The sequence below is a fragment of the Bufo bufo genome, chromosome 6, assembly GCF_905171765.1.
Source record: "Bufo bufo chromosome 6, aBufBuf1.1, whole genome shotgun sequence".
Classification (NCBI taxonomy): Eukaryota; Metazoa; Chordata; class Amphibia; order Anura; family Bufonidae; genus Bufo; species Bufo bufo.
This window is the reverse complement of record NC_053394.1, coordinates 209,329,742-209,354,910: the sequence shown is the minus strand read 5'-3', so window position 1 is coordinate 209,354,910 and position 25,169 is coordinate 209,329,742. Positions and strand designations below refer to the sequence as shown.

Below are 25,169 nucleotides of genomic sequence, written 5' to 3'. Positions count from 1 at the left end.
TGTTTAAAGGGGTTATATAAAGTTATCCTCTATCCTCGGAATAGGTTACAATTATTAGATTGGTGGGGTTTGACTGGTGGAACAGCCACAGATCATGAAAATGGGGGAGATGAATCCCCAAATAAATGAAGAGGCTGGTCGAGCATGTGCTGTGCTGCTCTATTCAGTCTCTATGAGACTGCCAAAAATAGGTGAGCACTAGTGTTGATCGAGCACCAATGTGCTCGTGTGCTCAAGTAGAGCACTTGGGGATGCTCGGGTGCTCTACAGAGTACCCGAGCACAATGGAAGTCAATGGGAGAACCCAAGGCACGCCCTGCTCGGAAGAGGGGAGGGTGAGGGGTCTCACTGAGGTCTATGCAGAAGATCCCCACTTTCATCCCATTTCTGCTTTAACCACTTTTTATTCCCACTTACACTGTTTTCTATGCAGCTGGAGCGCATCCACGAAGCACTGTCTGCAGACGGGTTTTAGCTTACCGGGGGTTTCTCCGGCTCCTGACTGGCAGCGGTGCGCATCACGCCCCGCCTTGGGGGTGGGTCCTTCCCTTCTTGTACTGGCCCAGTGGTGCGGTCACATAGGGTTTCTACTTACTTAGGCTCCTGATGATATTTAGAATTGAAACACATAGGGTTGCTACTTACCTAGGCTCCTGACGATATTTACAATTGAAACACGTAGAGCCAGCACTGTACTCATCCTGCTTTAATGCCCCAGCGCTACACCAGTAGCACACTATTTGGCTGGAGTATAGAGCAGGTAGCTTTCTTGGCAGTATGGGCTGCACATGTACCGGCAGCTCATACTAGCTGAGTGCGCTAATATAATACACAGTGGGGTCTTTGTTAGTCTCAGTGGAATTATCAGCCTGATATTTGGAGTAGGCGGATTCAACTATCCTTCCTATTCAACATCTGGCTTTTTATTTGCTGGGACCATCGCTTACCCCCACTGTATACCACCTATGCATTGCTATTGAATGATTGGTGGTACACACCTATGATGTGACAATTAGTGCTTTAATTTTTCTCCACCTACACTTGGTCCCACAGGGTATAAGCTATATATACCGGTTAGGGCGCTAGGTGTGGAGAATACACTATACTTTGATATAGGCCTGTCTATTGGGTGTCTCCCCCCCTTTTTTTTACCAAGTATTCTAATAAAGATTTATTTTGTTACTTTAGCGTCCTATACAGGCAGTGATTGATTTTTCAAAAGAGACGCACACCCACTCATTATCAGAAGCATTATTTTATCGCTCTCTCTCTATAGATATATATATATATATATATATATATATATATATACACAGGGAGTGCAGAATTATTAGGCAAGTTGTATTTTTGAGGATTAATTTTATTATTGAACAACAACCATGTTCTCAATGAACCCAAAAAACTCATTAATATCAAAGCTGAATATTTTTGGAAGTAGTTTTTAGTTTTAGCTATTTTAGGGGGATATCTGTGTGTGCAGGTGACTATTACTGTGCATAATTATTAGGCAACTTAACAAAAAACAAATATATACCCATTTCAATTTTTTACCAGTGAAACCAATATAACATCTCAACATTTACAAATATACATTTCTGACATTCAAAAACAAAACAAAAACAAATCAGTGACCAATATAGCCACCTTTCTTTGCAAGGACACTCAAAAGCCTGCCATCCATGGATTCTGTCAGTGTTTTGATCTGTTCATCATCAACATTGTGTGCAGCAGCAACCACAGCCTCCCAGACACTGTTCAGAGAGGTGTACTGTTTTCCCTCCTTGTAAATCTCACATTTGATGATGGACCACAGGTTCTCTAATGGGGTTCAGATCAGGTGAAAAGGAGGCCATGTCATTAGATTTTCTTCTTTTATACCCTTTCTTGCCAGCCACGCTGTGGAGTACTTGGACGCGTGTGATGGAGCATTGTCCTGCATGAAAATCATGTTTTTCTTGAAGGATGCAGACTTCTTCCTGTACCACTGCTTGAAGAAGGTGTCTTCCAGAAACTGGCAGTAGGACTGGGAGTTGAGCTTGAATCCATCCTCAACCCGAAAAGGCCCCACAAGCTCATCTTTGATGATACCAGCCCAAACCAGTACTCCACCTTGCTGGCGTCTGAGTCGGACTGGAGCTCTCTGTCCTTTACCAATCCAGCCACGGGCCCATCCATCTGGCCCATCAAGACTCACTCTCATTTCATCAGTCCATAAAACCTTAGAAAAATCAGTCTTGAGATATTTCTTGGCCCAGTCTTGACGTTTCAGCTTGTGTGTCTTGTTCAGTGGTGGTCGTCTTTCAGCCTTTCTTACCTTGGCCATGTCTCTGAGTATTGCACACCTTGTGCTTTTGGGCACTCCAGTGATGTTGCAGCTCTGAAATATGGCCAAACTGGTGGCAAGTGGCATCTTGGCAGCTGCACGCTTGACTTTTCTCAGTTCATGGGCAGTTATTTTGCGCCTTGGTTTTTCCACACGCTTCTTGCGACCCTGTTGACTATTTTGAATGAAACGCTTGATTGTTCGATGATCACGCTCAGAAGCTTTTCAATTTTAAGAGTGCTGCATCCCTCTGCAAGATATCTCACTATTTTGACTTTTCTGAGCCTGTCAAGTCCTTCTTTTGACCCATTTTGCCAAAGGAAAGGAAGTTGCCTAATAATTATGCACACCTGATATAGGGTGTTGATGTCATTAGACCACACCCCTTCTCATTACAGAGATGCACATCACCTAATATGCTTAATTGGTAGTAGGCTTTCGAGCCTATACAGCTTGGAGTAAGACAACATGCATAAAGAGGATGATGTGGTCAAAATACTCATTTGCCTAATAATTCTGCACGCAGTGTATATACACACACACATACACACACACACACACACACACACACACTGAAGAAAAGACCGGCACTCGCTGTAGATGAAATCTTGCTGCTTTATTGTCACATATACAGCTAGTAAGTGACGCGCTTCGGTGCTACTGCACCTTCATCAGACTTATCGACATACATGAGTGAAGCATGTTTAAATAGACCGCCAAAACACAGGGAAATGACATCACACAGATGACCCCTCCCACCAATCAGCAATAAATCAAAACATATGAAAAAAAACGAAATCAAGCCTTGCTACTGCTTTCCTTGTAAATTCAATAAATAAAACAATATTCATTTTCCTTCCTTATTTTGTTCTGTTTTTTCTTTAATTCCGCTGCGGAAAAAATAAGAGACATTTTTTTTAAAAAGAGAAAAAAATGTTTTTCTATCGAGAAAATGCTAATTGGGGTAATCTATCATAGGAAGCTCTGTACATTATATTCACGATTGTGTCCGCGAGGCTCCATCATTTGCAATCGGTGTATCCAGTAAGCCTCCCTCTTTAGTAATAGTTTATTTCTATAGCCACCTCGCCGAGGTAAGGGTACACTCTCAATAATTTGATAACATAGTTGTGCTATTGTGTGTCTGTGCTCGTGGAAATGGAATGGTACGGGGAATAATAAATTTTGTTTTCTAATGGTGGATTTATGATTACTCAATTTATCCTTCATTCTTGTAGAGGTTTCTCCCACGTACAATAAACCACAAGGGCACTTCAAAATATAGACAACAAACCGGCTATCACATGTGAAAAAGCCTCTAATCGGTATGCGTTCACCAGATTGTGGGTGTGTGAAATGTGTACCCCTTATCACACTAGAACAATGTACACAATTTAAACAAGGGAAAGTTCCCATTTTGGGGATAGACAGTACTCTTTGTATAGGTCCAGTTTTATTGCTGCCAATGTTGGCCCACACTATCCTGTCATGTATATTGTTTGCCCTTTTAAAACACATAATGGGTGGTTGTTGAAATTCTACAACCTGAGGATAAGATTTTGATACAACATGCCAGTGTTTATTTACTATTCCTCTCAATCTCTGGGTCCATGGATGATACTTTGCTACAAGTGGAATCCATAGTTGTTTCAAGGGTTTATGCTGTTGTGGAATCACAACCGTGTTCCTTTGTTCCTGCAATAAATAATCAGGGTAACCTCTCTCCCTGAATTTCTGGGTCATCTCATCAAGTCTAACCTTGCATGTCTCAGTATCAACAACTATGCGCTTAACCCTTTGGAACTGTGAGTAGGGGAGAGATTTTTTTGTAGCTACTGGGTGGTTACTAGTGAAGGCAAGTAAACAATTCCTGTCAGTAATTATTTTTTTTTTAATTTCTTTTTTTTTTTTTCGCAGCGGAATTAAAGAAAAAACAGAACAAAATAAGGAAGGAAAATGAATATTGTTTTATTTATTGAATTTACAAGGAATGCAGTAGCAAGGCTTGATTTCGGGTTTTTTCATATGTTTTGATTTATTGCTGATTGGTGGGAGGGGTCATCTGTGTGATGTCATTTCCCTGTGTTTTGGCGGTCTATTTAAGCATGCTTCACTCATGTATGTCGATAAGTCTGATGAAGGTGCAGTAGCACCGAAACGCGTCACTTACTAACTGTATATGTGACAATAAAGCAGCAAGATTTCATCTACAGTGAGTGCCGGTCTTTTCTTCAATGTTTTATTGGGAACGCCATCCCACAGACACGTGCACCGCAACTTCAGCAAGAAGTGCCGACCTGCAAATATATATATATATATATATATATATATATATATATATATATAAATAATCATATATGAATCAATTCACAGAAAACGAAATGAGAGCATAATATGTTTCTGCCAGGACTCAAACTCACAGCCGATAACTTTAACCACTACACTATATAGCTTCATAGCCAGTCACAAAAAAAATAACAAAAAAATATGAGACTTCTACTATATAGGAATACTTACTAGTAGTAAGTATTCCTCTACAGTAGAAGTCTTCTTTTTTCTTTTTGTAACTGGCTATGCAGCTATTATAGCTGAGTGGTTAAGTGCCTTGCCTCTAATACAGAAGGTTGTGAGTTCAAATCCCAGCAGAAACTTTTCTGAAATACAAGCTAAATTAGATTTAAATACACTGGGTGTCCCCAAGCACTGACTCTATATATGGACATAGCTATATATGGAGTCAGAGTAGGGACTCCTAAGCCGCGGACTCACACTGAGGGATTCCCTCACTGTAAAGCGATCTTCTGCATAGAAATAGAGGCTAAATTAGATTTAAATACACTGACTCGAGCATCGCACTCGAGCACACGCAGTGTTCGGCCGAACTCCGCCATGTGCCGAGCATAGTGATGCTCGAGCCGCTCAACACTAGTGAGCAATGTACTAGACTATTTTTGCTAGACCCCCTAGAGAATGAATTAAGCAACACGACGCATCACACAGATCACACATTCTTGTGCTTGGTAGGGGTGACAGTGGTCAGACCTCCACTGATCTAATAGTTATCCCCTAAGCTGTGGATAGGGGATAACTTAGTATAGCTAGAATACCCCTTTAATCCCTTCCGGACCTCCGTCATACATGCATGATGGAAGTATGGCTTTTAAACAAAACAAAAAATAATTCTGATCAATTTGCCTTACACAAATAAATTTGACCAGATGGGGGGTGCAACTCTGCACTGTCTGACATTGCCAGCACTGATTGGACAGTATTAGACTGTACAGTGACATGCAATCAAGTGGTAACACCCAGTTGTACTTTTATTTATAAACTTTTAACAGGAATAGAGCCATAAGAAAAGATGCACAAGAAATGTAATTTCATGTATTTACTAAAGCACGTGGCAGAAGTGGTGAATGTTCACCAAAGTGAACAGAGCCTTATTTGCTATTAGACAACAGAACAACAACATGAGTAAAGGTTTACCTGTCCTATTACCACCAAAGAATAATAGTCTATTTCTTATATAAGAACAACACATATTAGTCCATTAAGATTGAAAGCAAGCCCTTCTATCAAAAGAGGGCCCTAAAAAAATAGTATGTGCCTTTGTAAGAACCTTTGTTCATTTAGTTGCCCTTCAAGGCCTGTCCCCCAATGATGTGCTGATCATGGTAGGATACATATAACATTCTACTGTGTGCTTCCTGCTTTGTGACATTCTAGGAAAGGCAATTATATGTTTCACCATGAACAGATCTATGTAATATTTTGGGGTTCATATACTTTTTGCAATATACTGTAAACCTACTGAAAACTAAACTGCATTTCCCATTTTTCTGTAAAAACTAGGTAAGGGAAATTGTTCACTAGGAACAAAATGCACATTTGAACTGGTATTTTTAGTTAAAATGTGATACAGGATTCACTTACCTTAATAAATTAAAGCTCAGATCTAGTCTCTTTGCTTGATGTCCATAGTTATTAGCAAGAAATTTTGGAATCATGATACAATCTTTTCCAATGTAAGTTACCTAAAAATTGAAAAATATTAATAAGTTTACCTTTTTGTTAAAAAGGCCGCAAATGGTGCTTACTCATATATTATTACAACATTTGTACCAACAGCAAGTGGACCTTATGCAATAGCCTGCTTCATATTTACAAAAAAACACACTTATGTTTTCATGGTATCCATGTGAAATAACCTGTTAGAAAAGAGATTCTGGCATGCAGCACACATGCCATATTACACAATCCTTCTTCCCTAGAATCTTTGTAGGGAAGGATACGGTGGCCTACAGTGTTGCCATACAGCATCCCACAATGTGCTTATATAAGTTCATAAAAGAAAAAAAAGATCAATTACTTACTGGTAAATGGTTTTCAGAAGTCTCCACAATGGCATCCCTGAGATAGCTCCGCCCTGCCAGGGACAGTTAAACATGCAGAGAGGTTTAAAAGCTTCCCCCTCCTCCCACCATCAGAGATTTACCAAGAACCAAAGTAGGAGAAATGAACATTCTAAACTCATGTATATAATAATTTCATATATACTTAGAAGAATTCAAGATTATCATAAAAGAAAAACATAGTATATTTTTTGGGGGGTAAGGAAAAATTCGGGTGCCATTGTGGAGACTTCCAGAAACCAATTACCAGTAAGGCTACTTTCACATCTGCGTTTTCAATTCCGCTATTGAGTTCAGTCATAGGATCTTAATAGCGGAAGAAAACGCTTCAGTTTTGTCCCCATTCATTGTCAATGGGGACAAAACTGAACAGAACGGAATGCTCCAAAATGCATTCCGTTCCATTTGGTCGGGTCCCTATCGCGGACAGCGTTTTTCTGTCCGCAATGTGGTGCGGAGCAAGACGGATCCGTCCTGACACATAATGTAAGTCAATGGGGACGGATCCGTTTTCTCTGACACAATAGAAAATGGATCTGTGCACATATGAATATTTCTCTTGAAACCTCCTGGAGAAAAGTACCTCTTGTTCTTGATAGACTGGAGAGCAGAAAGTCTGGTCAGGGGGAGGCCAATTAATAATGAGGTACAGTAATCAAGACGGGAATAGATCAGGGCAACATTGGCAGTTTTTGTTGCCTCCACAGTAAGAAAGGGGCATATTCTAGAAATGTTTTTGAGGTGCAGGCAGCATGAGCAGGCAAGTGATTGAATATAGGGGGTCGTCATGGTCTGGTTTGGTTCTAAAATCCAATTTATACCTTTGTTCAAATGTGTCCTGTCCATCCACCAATTCAGGGATAGTTTCACTTGACCTGGAAGCACTATCCAGTGATCCTTTCCCATCCCTGAGACATATGGTTTTCCTGTCCAAGGCTGTGGTCCATCTCTGAATACTTCCACGCCTTCTCCAATACACACCAGTACAGTCAGGGAGGAAAACGCTGAATAAACATAGTTCTTTTACATGCACAGACGCCGGATCGTGTACCGATGAGCTGGTTCATCACTAAATCACCCAAAGACACACATCTGCCACACATTGCGCTCATCGCAAGAAGCACTCCATACATACCCAGACAATTCACGGTCATGTAATGTTTGACAAACCGAATAATGTGGTCCTTCTGAGGTTAGTAAAGCTTACTCCTTCATGGTGTCACAATCCTAAGCAGGTTGAATCTGGGACAGGCATTGGGCTACTAGATATACCTGTCTCTTCCTGCATAACCCCTTTTTGACCACAGCCAAGAACAGAAGATAGGAGCAATAAAGGTAAAATAAAAACATTGCAAAATTACAGCTACCTTCATGACTGACTATTTTAACACCTTCCTACACCATGCTGTAAACATACAGCAAGCACGGCACGCTGCAAATTACCACACCATGCCGTATAATTAAGGCATGGCTATGGAAGCCGGTGTCAGCTGTAACATACAGCCGACACCCTGCTGCAACAGGGGCCATCAGCGTTGTCACTGATACCAGCCGTTTAACCACTTAGATGGTAGTGACTGTAGTGACTGTGACAACTAAGGAGTTTACAGAATAAGGCTCCATTCACACGTCCGCAAAATGGGTCTGCATCCGTTCCGCAATTTTGCGGAACGGGTGCGGACCCATTCATTCTTTATGGGGACGGAATGGATGCGGACAGCACACAGTGTGCTGTCCGCATCTGCATTTGCGGTGCGCGGCCCCGATCTTTGGGTCCGCAGCTCCGCAAAAAGATAGAGCATGTCCTATTCTTGTCCGCAGCTTGCGGACAAGAATAGGCATTTCTATGGGGGTGCCGGGCTGGTGTGTTGAAAAAGGATTTAAAAATAAAATTAGAAAGTAAGGGCTCATTCACACCTTCGTTCTTTTCTTCCGGCATAGAGTTCCGTCGTCGGGGCTCTATGCCGGAAGAATCCTGATCAGGATTATCCCCATGCATTCTGAATGGAGTGAAATCCGTTCAGGATGCATCAGGATGTCTTCAGTTCCGGAACAGAACGTTTTTTGGCCGGAGAAAATACCGCAGCATGCTGCGCTTTTTGCTCCGGCCAAAAATCCTGAAGACTTGCCGCAAGGCCGGATCTGGAATTAATGCCCATTGAAAGGCATTGATCCCGATCCGGCCTTAAGCTAAACGTCGTTTCGGCGCATTGCCGGAGCCGACATTTAGCTTTTTCTGAATGGTTACCATGGCTGCCGGGACGCTAAAGTCCTGGCAGCCATGGTAAAGTGTAGCGGCGAGCGGGGGAGCAGCATACTTACCGTCCGTGCGGCTCCCGGGGCGCTCCAGAGTGACGTCAGGGCGCCCCAAGCGCATGGATCACGTGATCGCATTGGACACGTCATCCATGCGCATGGGGCGCTCTGACGTCATTCTGGAGCGCCCCGGGAGCCGCACGGACTGTAAGTATACTGCTCCCCCGCTCCCCGCTCCTACTATGGCAACCAGGACTTTAATAGCGTCCTGGCTGCCATAGTAACACTGAAAGCATTTTGAAGACGGTTCCGTCTTCAAATGCTTTCAGTACACTTGCGTTTTTCCGGATCCGGAGTGTAATTCCGGCAAGTGGAGTACACGCCGGATCCGGACAACGCAAGTGTGAAAGAGGCCTAAAAAAAAATTGCATTTTCCCATATCTAAGGTAAAAAAGGGTTGAACTGGTGATTGTCACCTCACCTCCCAGAAAAATTATATAAAAAGCGTTCTATAGTAATATTTACCCCAAAATGATACCAATAAAAATGACAGCCCATCCTATAAGAAACAAACCCTCACACAGCTATGCTGGCAACATACAACTGATTTTGATTTTTAAAAAAATATAATTATTTATGATGCAAAGGTAGTAAACAGTATATATACAGTTAGATCCATATATATTTGGACAGAGACAACATTTTTCTAATTTTTGTTCTGTACATTACCACAATGGATTTTGAACAAAACATTTCAGATGCAGTTGAAATTCAGACTTTCAGCTTTAATTCAGTGGATTGAACAAAATTATTGCATGTTAATGTGAGGAACTAAAGCATTTTTTTAAACTCAATCCCTTCGTTTCAGGGGATTAAAAGTAACTGGACAAATAAATAATTGTAAATAAAATGTTAATTTCTATACAATCTTATCAACTGGCGCTTGAACACGTAAAATGATGCTGCAGTGTAATAGCAGTCCCGTACCTGCTATACAAGACTTAGTACAGACCAGCCATACAAGACGCAAATATATGTAAAACAATGTAACACTGCGCGTCAACCTCTAACAATAAACATTTAACACAGCTTATCTCCACCCTCCTATCTATCACGCCGATGTGTAAAAACAGCGTAGACACCTATATATATGTCTCAGTGCCTACCTTGACATAGGTGTCCGTACTGTTCTTATGTATCTCGTGCTGGTCTTCGCTTGGTGTTTGCTGTATGGAGCAAAATAGGGAGAGCGGGTCCCAGGGAAGGTGGCTATAGCATGAACTATTAAAAGTATTAAAGTTTTAGGAGTACGCCCCGGCCGGTGGCGTTCTACTCCCGTTACCTTTTCACTTGAGCTCACGTATGAGCGGGTGACGTCACCGTTAGTGAGCTACGGATGGCAGTGAGGGTCTAACTTCCTACGCGTTTCGAGTACAGGCGGTACTCTTCGTCAGGGAACGTTACATACACTGCATATATGCTCACTATTTATAGACCATGCCATATGTCCATCTTCCCTAGGTTCATTACTAATCAAATCCAAACACCTCTATTTCTGAGTTCAGGCCTCTTGGTAGCAATGTATCTAGATTAAATATCCACTCAGTCTCCTTTTTAGATTGTTTCTTTATATAGTCTCCACCACGGGCATCTATTTCCACTTTCTCCACACCCATAAATGACATTCCCTCTAAATGTCCTCCGTGTACCTCGATAAAGTGTCTAGATAAGGGGTGTCCTATTGACTTTTTCTTTATATTGTATATGTGTTCACTTATAAGTTTTTTTTATTTTCTCTTTGTACGTCCAATATATAACTTATTACAGGGGCATTTGATAGCATAGATTACACCTTCTGTATTACATGAAATGTGTCCCCTTATTTTTTGTTCAAAATTACCCTCATGGTTTTTTATACTTAATACTTTAACTGTATTCTTTACTATATTTTTACACCGGTACGTCATGTGTCCTTAAGGGGTTAATGCTCTGTCAGGCCTTTACTGCAGTGGTTTTCAGTTGCTGATAGTTTGTGGGCCTTCCTGTCTGAAGTTTAGTCTTTAACAAGTGAAATGCATGCTCTATTGGGTTCAGATCAGGTGACTGACTTGGCCATTCAAGAAATTCCACTGCTTTGCTTTAATAAACTCCTGAGTTGCTTTGGCTTTATGTTTTGGGTCATTGTCCATCTGTATTACGAAACGCCGACCAGTTTGGCTGCATTTGAGCACACAGTACTGTATGTCTCTGAAAACCCCAGAATTCATCCAGCTGCTTCTGTCCTTTGTCACATCATTGAAAAACACTAGGGACCCAGTGTCACTGGCAGCCATGCATGCCCAAGCCATCACACTGCTTTTTCTTTCCATCATTCTGGTAGAGGTTGATCTTGGTTTCATCTGTCCAAAGAATGTTCTTCCAGAAGAGTGCAGTTTTTTTTAAGATTTTTTTTTTTTTTAGCAAAGTCCAATTTAGCCTTCTTATTCTTGAGGCTTATGAGTGGCTTGCACCGTGCAGTGAACACTCTGTATTTATTTTCATGCAGTCTTCTCTTTACGGTAGATTTGGATATTGATACGCCTATATCTTGGAGAGTGTTGTTCACTTGGTTGGCTGTTGTGAAGGGGTTTTTCTTCACTATGGTAATTAATCTGCGATCATCCACCACTGTTGTCTTCAGTGGGCGTCCAGGTCTTTTTGCATTGTTGAGGTTACTAGTGCTTTCTTTTTTTCTCAGGATGCATCAAACATGTAAAGGAGCTGAAACTCCTAAACCCTTCATCCAATTTTAATGTGGATTCAAATGAAAGCTAAAAGTCTGGACTTTATGTCTATGTTCATTATATAACTATACCTTGAATATGTTTTAGTAAACAGGCAAAAAATTTGTTTCAGTGTCCAAATATATATGGACCTAACTGTGTATATAATATATATATATATATATATATATATATATAAATTTGTTATCACCCTAATCATATTAACCTGCAGAAAACAGTTATCACATCATAGATACCACATGGTGAACCCCATAAAAATAAAAAAAACACTGGACAGAATTGCAATTTTTGCCTACCTCATCTTCCAAAAAATGAAATAAATAAAAAAATATCAAGAAGTCATATGTACCCCAAAATGGTAATAATAAAAACTATAGCTCATCCCACAAAAAAACAAGCTTTCACACAGCTACATTGATGGAAAAGAATTGTTATGAATGTTCGTAAATGGGGATGCAAAATACAAAAGTATACAAAATACTGAATGAAAAAACGATTTATATTTCGTATTGCCATAATCGCATCAAACTGCACAAAAAAGTTATCATATATACCACATGTTGAACCCCGTAAAACAAAAAAAAAACAACACTGCAAGAAAGAAAAAATGGCCCGCTCACAGTCAATTTGCATAGGGATCAACCGATTATCGGAAGTACCGATATTATCGGCCGATATTTAGGATTTTGTACATTATCGGTATCGGCATCTAACCTTGCCGATATACCGATAATGCGTATAAAGCGAATACTAGTGAGCGCTTCCATTATGGAAGCGCGCACTAGTATGCATCGGGTGCCGGAAGCGGGGAAGAAGTGCAGCAAGTGCTTCCGATACTCACCCTCCCTGGTCTTCTTTTATGGGGCCCGCACTGCACTGTCCTGACCCCGTACAGCGTCAGGACGTAGCGCGTGCACTATGACCTGAAGCTGCACGCTGTCAGGTGACAATCCAGCGCGGGCCAGAGAAGACGGGGGAGCGAGATGACGGACCCAGAGATGAAGAGAAGCTGCGGCGCAGGAGAGGTGAGGAGTTTTTAATTTTATTCATCTGAGGTCTGATAGGGGTTAATAAAGGTTTGATCTAAGGTCTGATAGGGGTTAAAAAAAAAGGTCTGATCTGAGGTCTGATAGGGGTTAATAAAAGGTCTGATCTGAGGTCTGATAGGGGTTAATAAAGTCAGTGAGGAGGGGAGATGATGTAGAAATTGCCATTTGGCACTAGTATATTACACATGTAAATTATAAATTAACTACCAACTAAGGGCTTTATTAATTTACATTTATAATATACTAGCAGAAGGACCCGGCTTTTCACAGGTATATTTAATTTCATATTTCTGTGTCTCTTAAAAAGAGATCAACAGTAACCCCCATAACAGTGACCTCTACAGTACCCGCCCCTTTAACCCCTTAGGGACCGGGCTCATTTTCACCTTAAGGACCAGGACATTTTTTGCAAATCTGACCAGTGTCACTTGATGTGGTGATAACTTTAAAACGCTTTGACTTATCCAGGCCATTCTGAGATTGTTTTTTCGTGACATATTGTACTTCATGAAACTGGTAAAAAAAAGTTCCAAGTTTCAATTTCTCTACTTCTATAATACATAGTAATACCTATAAAATAGTTATTACTTTACATTCCCCATATGTCTACTTCATGTTTGGATCATTTTGGGAATGACATTTTATTTTTTGGGGATGTTACAAGGCTTAGAAGTTTAGAAGCAAATCTTGAAATTTTTCAGAAATTTTCAAAAACCCACTTTTTAAGGACCAATTCAGGTCTGAAGTCACTTTGTGAGGCTTACCTACTAGGAAACCACCCAAAAATTACCCCATTCTAGAAACTACACCCCTCAAGGTATTCAAAACTGATTTTACAAACTTTGTTAACCCTTTAGGTGTTCCACAAGAATTAATGGAAAATAGAGATACAATTTCAAAATTTCACTTTTTTGGCAGATTTTCCATTTTAATAATTTTTTTCCAGTTACAAAGCAAGGGTTAACAGCCAAACAAAACTCAATATTTATGGCTCTGATTCTGTAGTTTACATAAACACCCCATATGTGGTCGTAAACCGCTGTACGGGCACACGGTAGGGCGCAGAAGGAAAGGAATGCCATGCGGTTTTTTGAAGGCAGATTTTGCTGGACTGGTTTTTTGACACCATGTCCCATTTGAAGCCCCCCTGATGCACCCCTAGAGTAGAAACTCCTAAAAAGTGACCCCATTTTAGAAACTACGGGATAGGGTGGCAGTTTTGTTGGCACTAGTTTAGGGTACTAGTCTGGTTTATTCCAAATCCTACATATGATTTTTGGTTGCTCTCTATTACACTTATTGTGAGGCAAGGTAACAAGAAATAGCTGTTTTGGCACAGTTTTTATTTTTTGTTATTTACAACATTCATCTAACCGGTGAGATCATGTGGTATTTTTATAGACCAGGTTATCACGGACGTGACGATACCTAATATGTATACTATTTTTTGATTTATGTAAGTTTTACACAATGATTTCATTTATTTTGCAGTCTGAGAGCCATAGTCTTTTCAATTTTTGGGCGATTATCTTGGGTAGGGTAAGATTTTTGCGGGATAAGATGACTGTTTGATTGGCACTATTTTGGGGTGCATATGACTTTTTGATCGCTTGCTATTACACTTTTTGCGATGTAAGGTGACAAAAAATTGCTTTTTTTTTTACACAGTTTTTAAAAAAAAAAATTACGGTGTTCATCTGAGGGGTTAGGTCATGTGATATTTTTATAGAGCAGGTTATTACGGACGCGGAGATACCTAATATGTATACTTTTTAAAAATTGACTTACGTTTTACACAATAACAGCTTTTTTAAAACAAAAAAAATTATGTTTTAGTGTCTCCATATTCTGAGCCATAGTTTTTTTTTTTGGGGGCGATTGTCTCAGATAGGGGCTCATTTTTTGCGTGATGAGGTGACGGTTAGATTGGTACTATTTTGGTGGTCATACGCCTTTTTGATCGCTTGCTGTTGTACTTTTTGTGATGTAAGGTGACAAAAAAAATGGTTTATTTAGCACAGTTTTTATTTTTTACGGTGTTCATCTGAGGGGTTAGGTCATGTGATATTTTTATAGAGCCGATCGATACGGACACGGCAATACCTAATATGTCAATTTTTTCCTATTTTTTTTTTTACTTTATTTGGGGAAAATGACGTTTTTGTTAATTTTTACTTACATTTTTTTTGTGGGGGGGGACTTTATTTTTTCAACTTTTTTTCACTTTATTTTTTGTCCCACTTTGGGACTTCAACTTTTGGGGGTCTAGTCCCCTTTACAATGCATTCCAATACTTCTTAAAGGGGCGGTCACTGTGGGTGTTCCCGCAACGCACCCGCACATTTTCCCGCAACGCCTGTGTGAACCCAGCCTTAGAGAGCTGAGACCCTGTCTAAAACCTTCCCGGACACCTGATGTACCTGTGTGCCAAATGTGGTGAAGATCGGTCCAGTCGTTTGGTAGCGCATAAAGAACGTTCAGACAGAAAGACGTCTAGACAGACAGAAACTCATTTTTAAATATATATATATATATATATATATATATATATATATATATAAGAGATTAGTGCCAAATGCAAATTTCCACCACCTCAGTGACTACCAACTAATATAATATATGAGATATAAAATATCGGTATAAATTATCGGCTATCGGCCTGAAAGTTCACAGATTATCGGTATCGGCATACGCGTTACTAAATCAGTACATACATATAAATATATCTCTCTTAGGCCTCATGCACACGTATTTTTTCACGGTCCGCAAAACAGGGTTCCGTTGGTTCGTGACCTTTTTTTTCATCCGTGGGTCTTCCTTGATTTTTGGAGGATCCACGGACATGAAAAAAAAGTCGTTTTGGTGTCCACCTGGCCGTGCGGAGCCAAACGGATCCGTCCTGACTTACAATGCAAGTCAATGTGGACGGATCCGTTTGACGTTGACACAATATGGTGCAATTGCAAACGGATCCGTACCCCATTGACTTTCAATGTAAAGTCAGGAGTTAATATACCATAGGATCTGAGTTTTCTCCAATCCGATGGTATATTTTAACTTGAAGCGTCCCCATCACCATGGGAACGCCTCTATGTTAGAATATACCATCAGATTTGAGTTAGATCGTGAAACTCATATCAGACAGTATATTCTAACACAGAGGCGTTCCCATAGTGATGGGGATGCTTCAAGTTAGAATATCCTACGAACTGTGTACATGACTGCCCCCTGCTGCCTGGCAGCATTCGATCTTTTACAGGGGGCTGTGATCCGCGCAATTAACCCCTCAGGTGCCGCACCTAAAGGGTTAATTGTGCGTATCATAGCCCCCTGTAAGAGATCAGGTGCTGCCAGGCAGGAGGGGGCAGACCCCCTCCCTCCCCAATATTATATTCATTGGTGGCCAGTGTGGCCTCCCCTCCCCCCCAGTTAAAATCACGTTCCGAATCCCACATCATTGGTGGCCAGTGCAGCCTCACATCTCCCCCCCCCCCCTTGTTAAAATCACGTTCCGAATCCCCCATCATTGGTAGCCAGTGCGGCCTCACCTCTCCCCCCCTAGTTAAAATCACGTTCCCCCATCATTGGTGGCAGTGGAGAGTTCCGATCGGAGCCCAGTTTAATCGCTGGGGCTCCGATCGGTAACCATGGCAACCAGGACGCTACTGCAGTCCGGGTTGCCATGGTTACTTAGCAATTTTTAGAAGCATTATACTTACCTGCGAGCTGCGATGTCTGTGACCGGCCGGGCGCTCCTCCTACTGGTAAGTGAAAGGTCTGTGCGGCGCATTGCTCCTGGTTGCCATGGTTACCGATCGGAGCCCCAGCGATTAAACTGGGACTCCGATCGGAACTCTCCACTGCCACCAATGATGGGGGAACGTGATTTTAACTGGGGGTGGGGGGGGGGGAGAGGTGAGGCCGCACTGGCCACCAATGATGGGGGATTCGGAACGTGATTTTAACAAGGAGGGGGGGGGGGGGGGGAGGCCGCACTGGCCACCAATGAATATAATATTGGGGAGGGAGGGGGTCTGATCTCTTACAGGGGGCTATGATACGCACAATTAACCCTTTAGGTGCGGCACCTGAGGGGTTAATTGTGCGGATCACAGTCCCCCTGTAAAAGATCGGGTGCTGCCAGGCAGCAGGGGGCAGTCATGTACACAGTTCTCAGTATATTCTAACTTGAAGCGTCCCCATCACTATGGGAATGCCTCTGTGTTAGAATATACTGTCGGATATGAGTTTTCACGAAGTGAAAACTCATATCTGAAAAAGCTTTTATGCCGACGGATCTGCGATCTGTCTGTGTGAAAGTTGCCAACGGCCACGGATCACGGACGCAGATGCCAATCTTGTGTGCATCCGTGTTTTTTCACGGACCCATTTAATTGAATGGGTCCGTGAACCGTTGTCCGTCCAAAAAATAGGACAGGTAATTTTTTTGGACGGACAGGAAACACGGATCACGGCCGCGGATGAACAACGCTGCATTTTCCGAGTTTTCAACGGACCCATTGAAAGTCAATGGGTCCGCAGAAAATCACAGAAAACGGAACAACGGCCACAGATGCACACAACGGTCGTGTGCATGAGGCCTTATATATATAAAATGAGTTTCTGTCTGTCTGGACATTCTTTATGCACGACCAAATGACTGGACCGATCTCAGCTCTCTAGGACTTACCGTTCCTGAGATATTCCCAAAAAATGACCTGCATTAGCCAATAGAAGCCAGCAAGCCTTTCACTTAAATCCGAACTACCATTTACACTGTCACATGCCCCTTATTAGCGTATAGAAGCTCGTAGGTCCTACTCCAAGTTGCCATAACATCTGATCACAGGTTTTAGCAGTTAGCAGGTCCTTAAATATTCAGTCATATGACGTCACAACTACGCGGCTACATGCATGGGGGGCAGGGGCCACTATTAAATGGACAGGTGCTGTGGAGTTCCCTGTTGAAGGGGCGGGTACTGTGGAGTTCCCTGTTGAAGGGGCGGGTACTGTGGAGTTCCCTGTTGAAGGGACGGGTACTGTGGAGGTCACTGTTAAAGGGGCGGCCACTATAAAAGGTCACTGTTAAAGTAGTGCTCAATGTTAAAGGGGTGGGCACTGTGGAGGTCACTGTTAAAGGGGTGGTCAATGTTAAAGGAACGGGCACTGTGGATGTCACTGCTAAAGGGGCGGACACTGTGGAGGTCACTGCTAAAGGGGCGGACACTGTGGAGGTCACTGCTAAAGGGGCGGACACTGTGGAGGTCACTGCTAAAGGGGCGGACACTGTGGAGGTCACTGCTAAAGGGGCGGACACTGTGGAGGTCACTGCTAAAGGGGCGGACACTGTGGAGGTCACTGCTAAAGGGGCGGACACTGTGGAGGTCACTGCTAAAGGGGCGGACACTGTGGAGGTCACTGCTAAAGGGGCGGACACTGTGGAGGTCACTGCTAAAGGGGCGGACACTGTGGAGGTCACTGTTATGGGGGAAACTGTTGATATCTTTTTACGACACATGGAAACATAAAATGAAATAGATGAAATATACCCGTGTGAATCCAGGTCTTTCTACTAGTGTATATACAGTGGATATAAAAAGTCTACACACCCCTGTTAAAATGTCAGGTTTCTGTGATGTAAAAAAATGAGACAAAGAAAATAATTTCAGAACTTTTTCCACCTTTAATGTGACCTATAAACTGTACAACTCAATTGAAAAACAAACTGAAATATTTTAGGTAGAGGGAAGAAAAAATATAAAAATATAATAATAAGGTTGTATAAGTGTGCACACCCATAAACTAATATTTTGTTGAAGCACCTTTTGATTTTATTACAGCACTCAGTCTTTTGGGGTATGAGTCTATCAGCATGGCACATTTTCACTTTACAAGATTTGCCCACTCTTTGCAAAAACACTCCAAATCTGTCAGATTGCGAGGGCATCTCCTGTGCACAGCCCTCTTCAGATCACCCCACAGATTTTCAATCGGATTCAGGTCTGGGCTCTGGCTGGGCCATTCCAAAATTATAAATCTTCTTCTGGTGAAGCCATTCCTTTGTTTATTTGGATGTATTCTTTGGGTCGTTGTCATGCTGAAAGATGAAGTTCCTCTTCATGTTCAGCTTTCTAGCAGAAGCCTGAAGGTTTTGTGCCAATATTGACTGGTATTTGGAACTGTTCATAATTCCCTCTAGCTTAACTAAGGCCCCAGTTCCAGCTGAAGAAAAACAGCCCCAAAGCTTGATGCTGCCACCACCATGCTTCACCGTGGGTATGGTGTTCTTTTGATGATGTGCAGTGTTGTTTTTGCGCCAAACATATCTTTTAGAATTATGGCCAAAAAGTTCATCCTTGGTTTCATCAGACCATAACACCTTTTCCCATATGCTTTTGGGAGAATTCAGATGTGTTTTTGCAAAATGTAGCCTGCTTGGATGTTTCTCTTCGTAAGAAAAGGCTTTCGTCTTGCCACTCTACCCCATAGCCCAGACATATGAAGAATACGGGAGATTGTTGTCACACGTCCCACACAGCCAGTACTTGCCAGATATTCCTGCAGCTCCTTTAATGTTGCTGTAGGCCTCTTGGTAGCCTCCCAGACCAGTTTTCTTCTCATCTTTTCATCAATTTTGGAGGGACATCCAGTTATTGGTAATGTCACTGTGTTCCATGGTATAGCTAATGCCTTGGAAATTCTTTTGTACCCTTCTGCTGACTGATACCTTTTAACAATGCGATCCCTCTGATGTTTTGCAAGCTCTTTGTGGACCATGGCTTTTGCTGTGTGATGTGAATAAGAAAATTTCAGGAAAGACCAACTAGAGCACCTGAACTTTATTTGGGGTTAATCAGGGGCACTTTAAATGATGGCAGGTGTATGCTGACTCCTATTTAACATGATTTTGAATGTGATTGCTCAATTCTGAACACAGCTACATCCCTAGTTATAAGTGGATGTGCACACTTATGCAACCATATTATTTTAGTTTTTTGTTTTGTTTTCTTCCCTCCACCTAAAAGATTTGTTTGTTTATCAATTGAGTGGTACAGTTTATAGGTCACATTAAAGGTGGAAAAAGTTCTGAAATTATTTATCTTGGTTTCATTTTTTTTACAGCACAGAAACCTGACATTTTAACAAGGGTGTGTGTTAAAGATGCGGAGCTCTCGCATAAAACTTTATAAATTATATACAAGATACAGCCTTGTGGTACTTGTGAGCCGGCCGTTTTTTTATTTCTTGCCCTGTACATTTTAAACATCAATTGGTGGTTGGTGGGCTGTGCTCCTGTCCACAGATTGGTGAGCATGTCGGACATTTTGTGTAAAAAAAAACAAAAAAACACTGACAGAATTGTAATTTTTTCCACCTCACCTCTTGAAAAATTAAATAACAAGTGATCAAAAAGTCATATGTACTCAAAAATGCCACCGAAAATGAAAAATTTGGGCTAAAGCATATCTAAGTGTAACCATTACTTCATCCCTAGCTGAATTCTTTGGGGGTGTTGTATAGTTTCAAAAAATGAATAAATTGAGCTAATAAAATATAAATTTGATTTGCATGCCCAAATTCTAATAAATTCTATGAAACACCTGTGGGGTCAAAATGCTAACTGCATCTCTATATTAATTCCCTGAGAGGTATAGTTTCCAAAATGGGACCTTTGGGGTTGTTTCTTATGTTTTTACTTCTATTATATCACCTGCTGTGTTCTAAAAAATGTACTAAAATTGGAAATTTTCTTGAAAATGTGTAAAATATCTTCTAAAGCAACTGTGCAGATTAGCAGAAGTTCCAACTAGAGAACACGGCATGCACACATCGCGGTGCACACCATGTTATCACTGGCCAAAAATGGAGGAGGGAAAGCATCCCTCCCTTCACACTATAATGCCGCCGCCCACTACCACCAATGAGAATTTTGAGGGAGGAGTGTCAGGAAGGCAGGGAGAATAATTGACACATGAGAGAAGAGGGTTCCACTTCCTGTTGAATGGGACAAATGTTATAAATTAGCATGCAAAAGTCTGGCACCCCTGGTCAAGTTGAAGTTGAAATGATCTTCAACAGGCATAAAGTTAAAAATAAAACACACTTTTCCGGAATCATTGTTAGGAAAGGCCAGGTGATGCAAATTTCAAAGCTTTATAAATACCCAGACTCATAAACAGCAGCCATCAGTTCTTCTAAGCAGCTGCATAACACTCTGAAAATGACAATTTTTGAGGCCCACAAAACTGGAGAAAGCTATAAGAAGATAATAACTAAGAAATGGCACTGAGCAGAAACAAATTTACAGGAAGTCAAGCGAAGGTCCGGAAGACCAAGAAAAGACAGAGGCTCGTAGAGTTGCTAGAAAGACAAATCAGAACCCCTGCTAGACTGCAAAAGACCTTCAGGAAGATTTAGCAGACTGGAGTTGTGGTACATTGTTCACCATTTCAGCAACACCTGCACAAACAGGCTGTGGAAGAATCATCAGAAGAAAACCTGTCCTCACCTCAAAATTCAGCATCAGAAGTTTGCAAAAGAATATCTAAACAAACCTGATGCATTTTGGAAACAAGTCCTGCAGACCAATGAGATTAAAATAGAACGCTTTGGCCACAATGAGGAAAGGTATGTTTGGAGAAAAAGGGCATAGAATTTCAGGAACAGAATGCATCTCCAACAATTAAGCATGGGGTTGGATCAATCATGCTTTGGGGTTGTGTTGCAGCCAAAGGCAAGGGGAACATTTCACGAGTAGAGGGAAGAATGGATTCAATGAAATTCCAGCAAATTCTGGAAGAAAACATAACACTAAATGTAAAAAAGCGGAAGCTGAAAAGTGGATGGCAAATGGATAATGTTCCTAAACACGCCTCAAAATCCACAACAGACTACCTAAAAAGACGCAAGCTGAAGGTTTTACCATGGCCCTCTCAGCCCCTGACCTGCACATCATTGCAAATATTTGGATAGACCTCAAAGAGCAGTGCATGCATGATGGCCCAGGAATCTCACAGAACTAGAAGACTTTTGCATGTAAGAATGGATGAAAATCCCTCAAACAAGAATTGAAAGACTCTTGGCTGGCTACAAAAAGTGTTTACAAGCTATGATACTTGCCAAAAGGGGGGTCCTACTAGGTACTAACCATTCACGGTGCCCAAACTTTTGCTTCGGGACCTTTTCCTTCTTTGTTATTTTGAAAATGCAAAACCTTTTTTTTTTTTTTAAAAATACAAAGCGAATGTGTCATCTTTACCTTTATGCGCTTTGGAGATCATTTCATCTTCAAGTTGCATAAATGTTCACAGTAAAGGGGTGCCCAAACATTTCTATGCCACTGTAACTGCACACCTAATATTGCTCAATTTTAAAAGGAACCTGTCACGTTGAACATGGTGTCTGAGCTGAAGGCAGCATGGCATAGAGCAGGATGAGCTGAGCTAACTGATACATCGTTTTGTGGGAAAGATTCTGTAATTTATTAAATTAAATCCCTGCTCACTCTGAGCTTTGAAGTCAAGAAGGAGGTCATTTCAGTAACTGCCAATCTTCTCTCTGACTGTGCATACAGAGGTATCTGTCAATCACTGATAGAACCGCCTCCTTGACGTCAAAGCTTAGAATGAGCTCAGATTTAAATGAAAGAAATAAAAGTTATATTGAATCTTTTCTTATAAAACTATATATCAATCTGTCCTGTTCTCCCTGCTCTAAAACATGTTGCTGGGAAAATAAACTATTTTCCTGGTGACAAGTTCCCTTTAAACAACAATATTTCACAATTTTAAATGTGTCCACATGAAATGTAATTAAGTAGGCTATGTGTGAAACAGCCCATTAGCAATCATAGAAATATAAATGTGTGTGGAGTACTGCCATGAGTTCACATAAGTAATCAGCTTATTGGTAACTCTCTTACAAAAGCTAAATTATTTTGGTGTTTAAAATGGAGCAATCAAGAGTATGCAGCTAACCTCAAATTCTTAATGTTCTTCTCACTCTTTATTCCCCTTAGGGCTCATGCACATGAACGTATTTACTTTCGGCTTCCGTTCTGTTTTTTTTGCGGACCGCACTTCAATTAGTCCGCAAAAACAACGGAAGGTACTCAGTGTGCATTCCGTTTCAGCAAAAAAGTTGTGCATGTCCTATTATTGTCCACAAATCACGGTCCGAAGCCCTATTCAAGTAAATGGGTCCGCAAAAAATACGGAACGCACATGGAACACATCCGTATGTCATCCGTATTTCATCCGTATTTTGCGGATGCATACTGTAGAAATGCTATGCCCAGCCCATATTGCTAAGGTGTTTGGTGATTAATAAGTTACTGTTTCCGTTTCCGATCCGCAAAAAACAGATCGCATACGGAAACCATACGGATATGTTTTGTGGAATAACGGAATGGAAGAGGACCTAAATCAGAGGAAAAAAAACCTCATATACGGAACAACAGATCCGTGAAAAACAGACCACAAAACAACAATGGTCGTATGCATGAGCCCTTACACAGAAGCAGTATTCAACTTCCACCACACCTTTAAAGGGAGTCTTTCACCTAATCTGAGCGTTTTAAACCGCTCAGATCAGGTTATAGACTCTATGACCCTCATTACAATGGTACCTTTGTTTCCTGTGTCCGTTGTCCAAATCATGAGAAAAAAAAAACTTTTTAAACGTATGCAAATGAGCTTCTTAAGGTGCCCAGGGGTGGTGTTACTTGGCGATGTGCACAGAAAAACACACCCTCTGGCCCGCCCTTCTGTCCTATTATTACCTCGTCCTCTGCCTCCAGCCGGTGGACGTCACGAGCGGCAGCCAACTAAAAAGACAGCCGGCCAGTGCATGTGCAATATGAAAAGCTGTTCCTCTGCCCATAATGGGCAGAGCAGTGCGCAGGTGCGGGCCAGTTCCCAGCCTGACTTCTTCTCTTGCTGCTCGTGACGTCCAACGGCTGGAGGCAGAGTAGGAGGTAATAATAGGACAGAAGGGCGGGCCAGAGGGCTGAAAGAGGTATGTTTTTCTGGGCACATCACCCAGTAACGCCGCCCCTGGGCACCTTCAGAAGCTCATTTGCATATGTTTATAAAGTGTTTTTTTCATTATCTGGAAGAGGGACACAGTAAACAAAGGAACCATTGTAATGAGGGTCAAAGAGTCTATAACCTGATCTGAGCGGTCTAAAACGCTCAGATTAGGTGAAAGACTCCCTTTAAGTTCATCCAGAGACTCCAGGCCCCATCAGGCTACCATTATATCTGTGTTAGATAGACACAGAAATAGTGGTAAGGACTTCAAAGAAGCCCAAAATAAAACTGAGCTGTAGCGGAGTGCCTATATATACGGTTTGGAAAACTGGATTCAGAAATCTGATGTAGCAGTTAAACAGAAAGTACGATTCCTGGTAAAAATTATTTAATGTATACAAAACTCTACAGTGAGAGCCAAAGAGTTATTGAGGTGCAACTACAGACCTCTGGACAAGCAGGTACAGATGCCATACATGGATGTCACCATTCACTTTATAACAGAAGCATGGGAAAATGCAGTCTTGGGGGCAGAATTATCATATCCCAGCAGCATATGCAGGGCTATGATACCCAGGCTCGCTGCCGAATGCTGCGCCTGATTTTTAATGAAACGCATTGTCAGAAATTTGGAGCAACTTCAGGCAGTCAATGTGCCAGACCCTGGCTGGCTTAGATTTCAGTGTTCTTCTACCACAGAAAGCTTGCGTAGAAGTTGATAAATGTGACTAGGCCACTGGCCCCGCACCCTATCTGGGAAGGTGGTGAGGCCAGAGGAGCAACGGTACTTGCGTTAAACGTTTGCAACCTTTTCAGACCACAAAAGTGGCATATCTTTATGACAAATCTGCCTCTTGGTGCTTAGGCTGTACAGCTCTAGAGAGAGTTCACATGAGGCATTTGAGGAAACAATAACTGAAGAATGGAAATATATGCAAAATGGCTGGAATAACAGAAAATGTCTCTAACAATATCAGAGCATTTGAAGAATACAACAAAAGGGGCCAAATTTGCAGGTGATTGTCGGGAAAGAAGCGTTCCTTTCTGGCAATCGACTGCTCGTCAGGACCTCTGCATTTACATAGAGCAATCTCCTCCACATTATGGGGAGGAACAATCGCTAATGCCATCGTTCATACTCATACAGACTTGTTGATTGCCAGCAGCAGAGGCTGTTTAGACAGCACGATTTGCCAGCTGCAAATTATTTTTTTGATCATATGAATAATGCGATTACTGAATGAACGAGCGATTCACTCGTTCATCAGGTAATCAGTGGCTTCTTTACACCGCCAGATACATTTTTTGCATCGAGG

The 25,169-nt window shown here is 41.5% G+C and overlaps 1 protein-coding gene across 1 annotated transcript in view; it reads right to left on the bottom strand.

Moving 5' to 3' along the window:
- Positions 1 to 25,169, bottom strand: part of LRMDA (leucine rich melanocyte differentiation associated) — a 1,445,047-nt gene that overhangs the window by 1,362,839 nt on the left and 57,039 nt on the right. Inside the window, exon 2 of the mRNA XM_040436084.1 lies at positions 6,257 to 6,357. Within this exon, the coding sequence (XP_040292018.1) occupies positions 6,257 to 6,357 (101 nt within the window). The remainder of the gene's footprint in view (positions 1 to 6,256; positions 6,358 to 25,169) is intronic.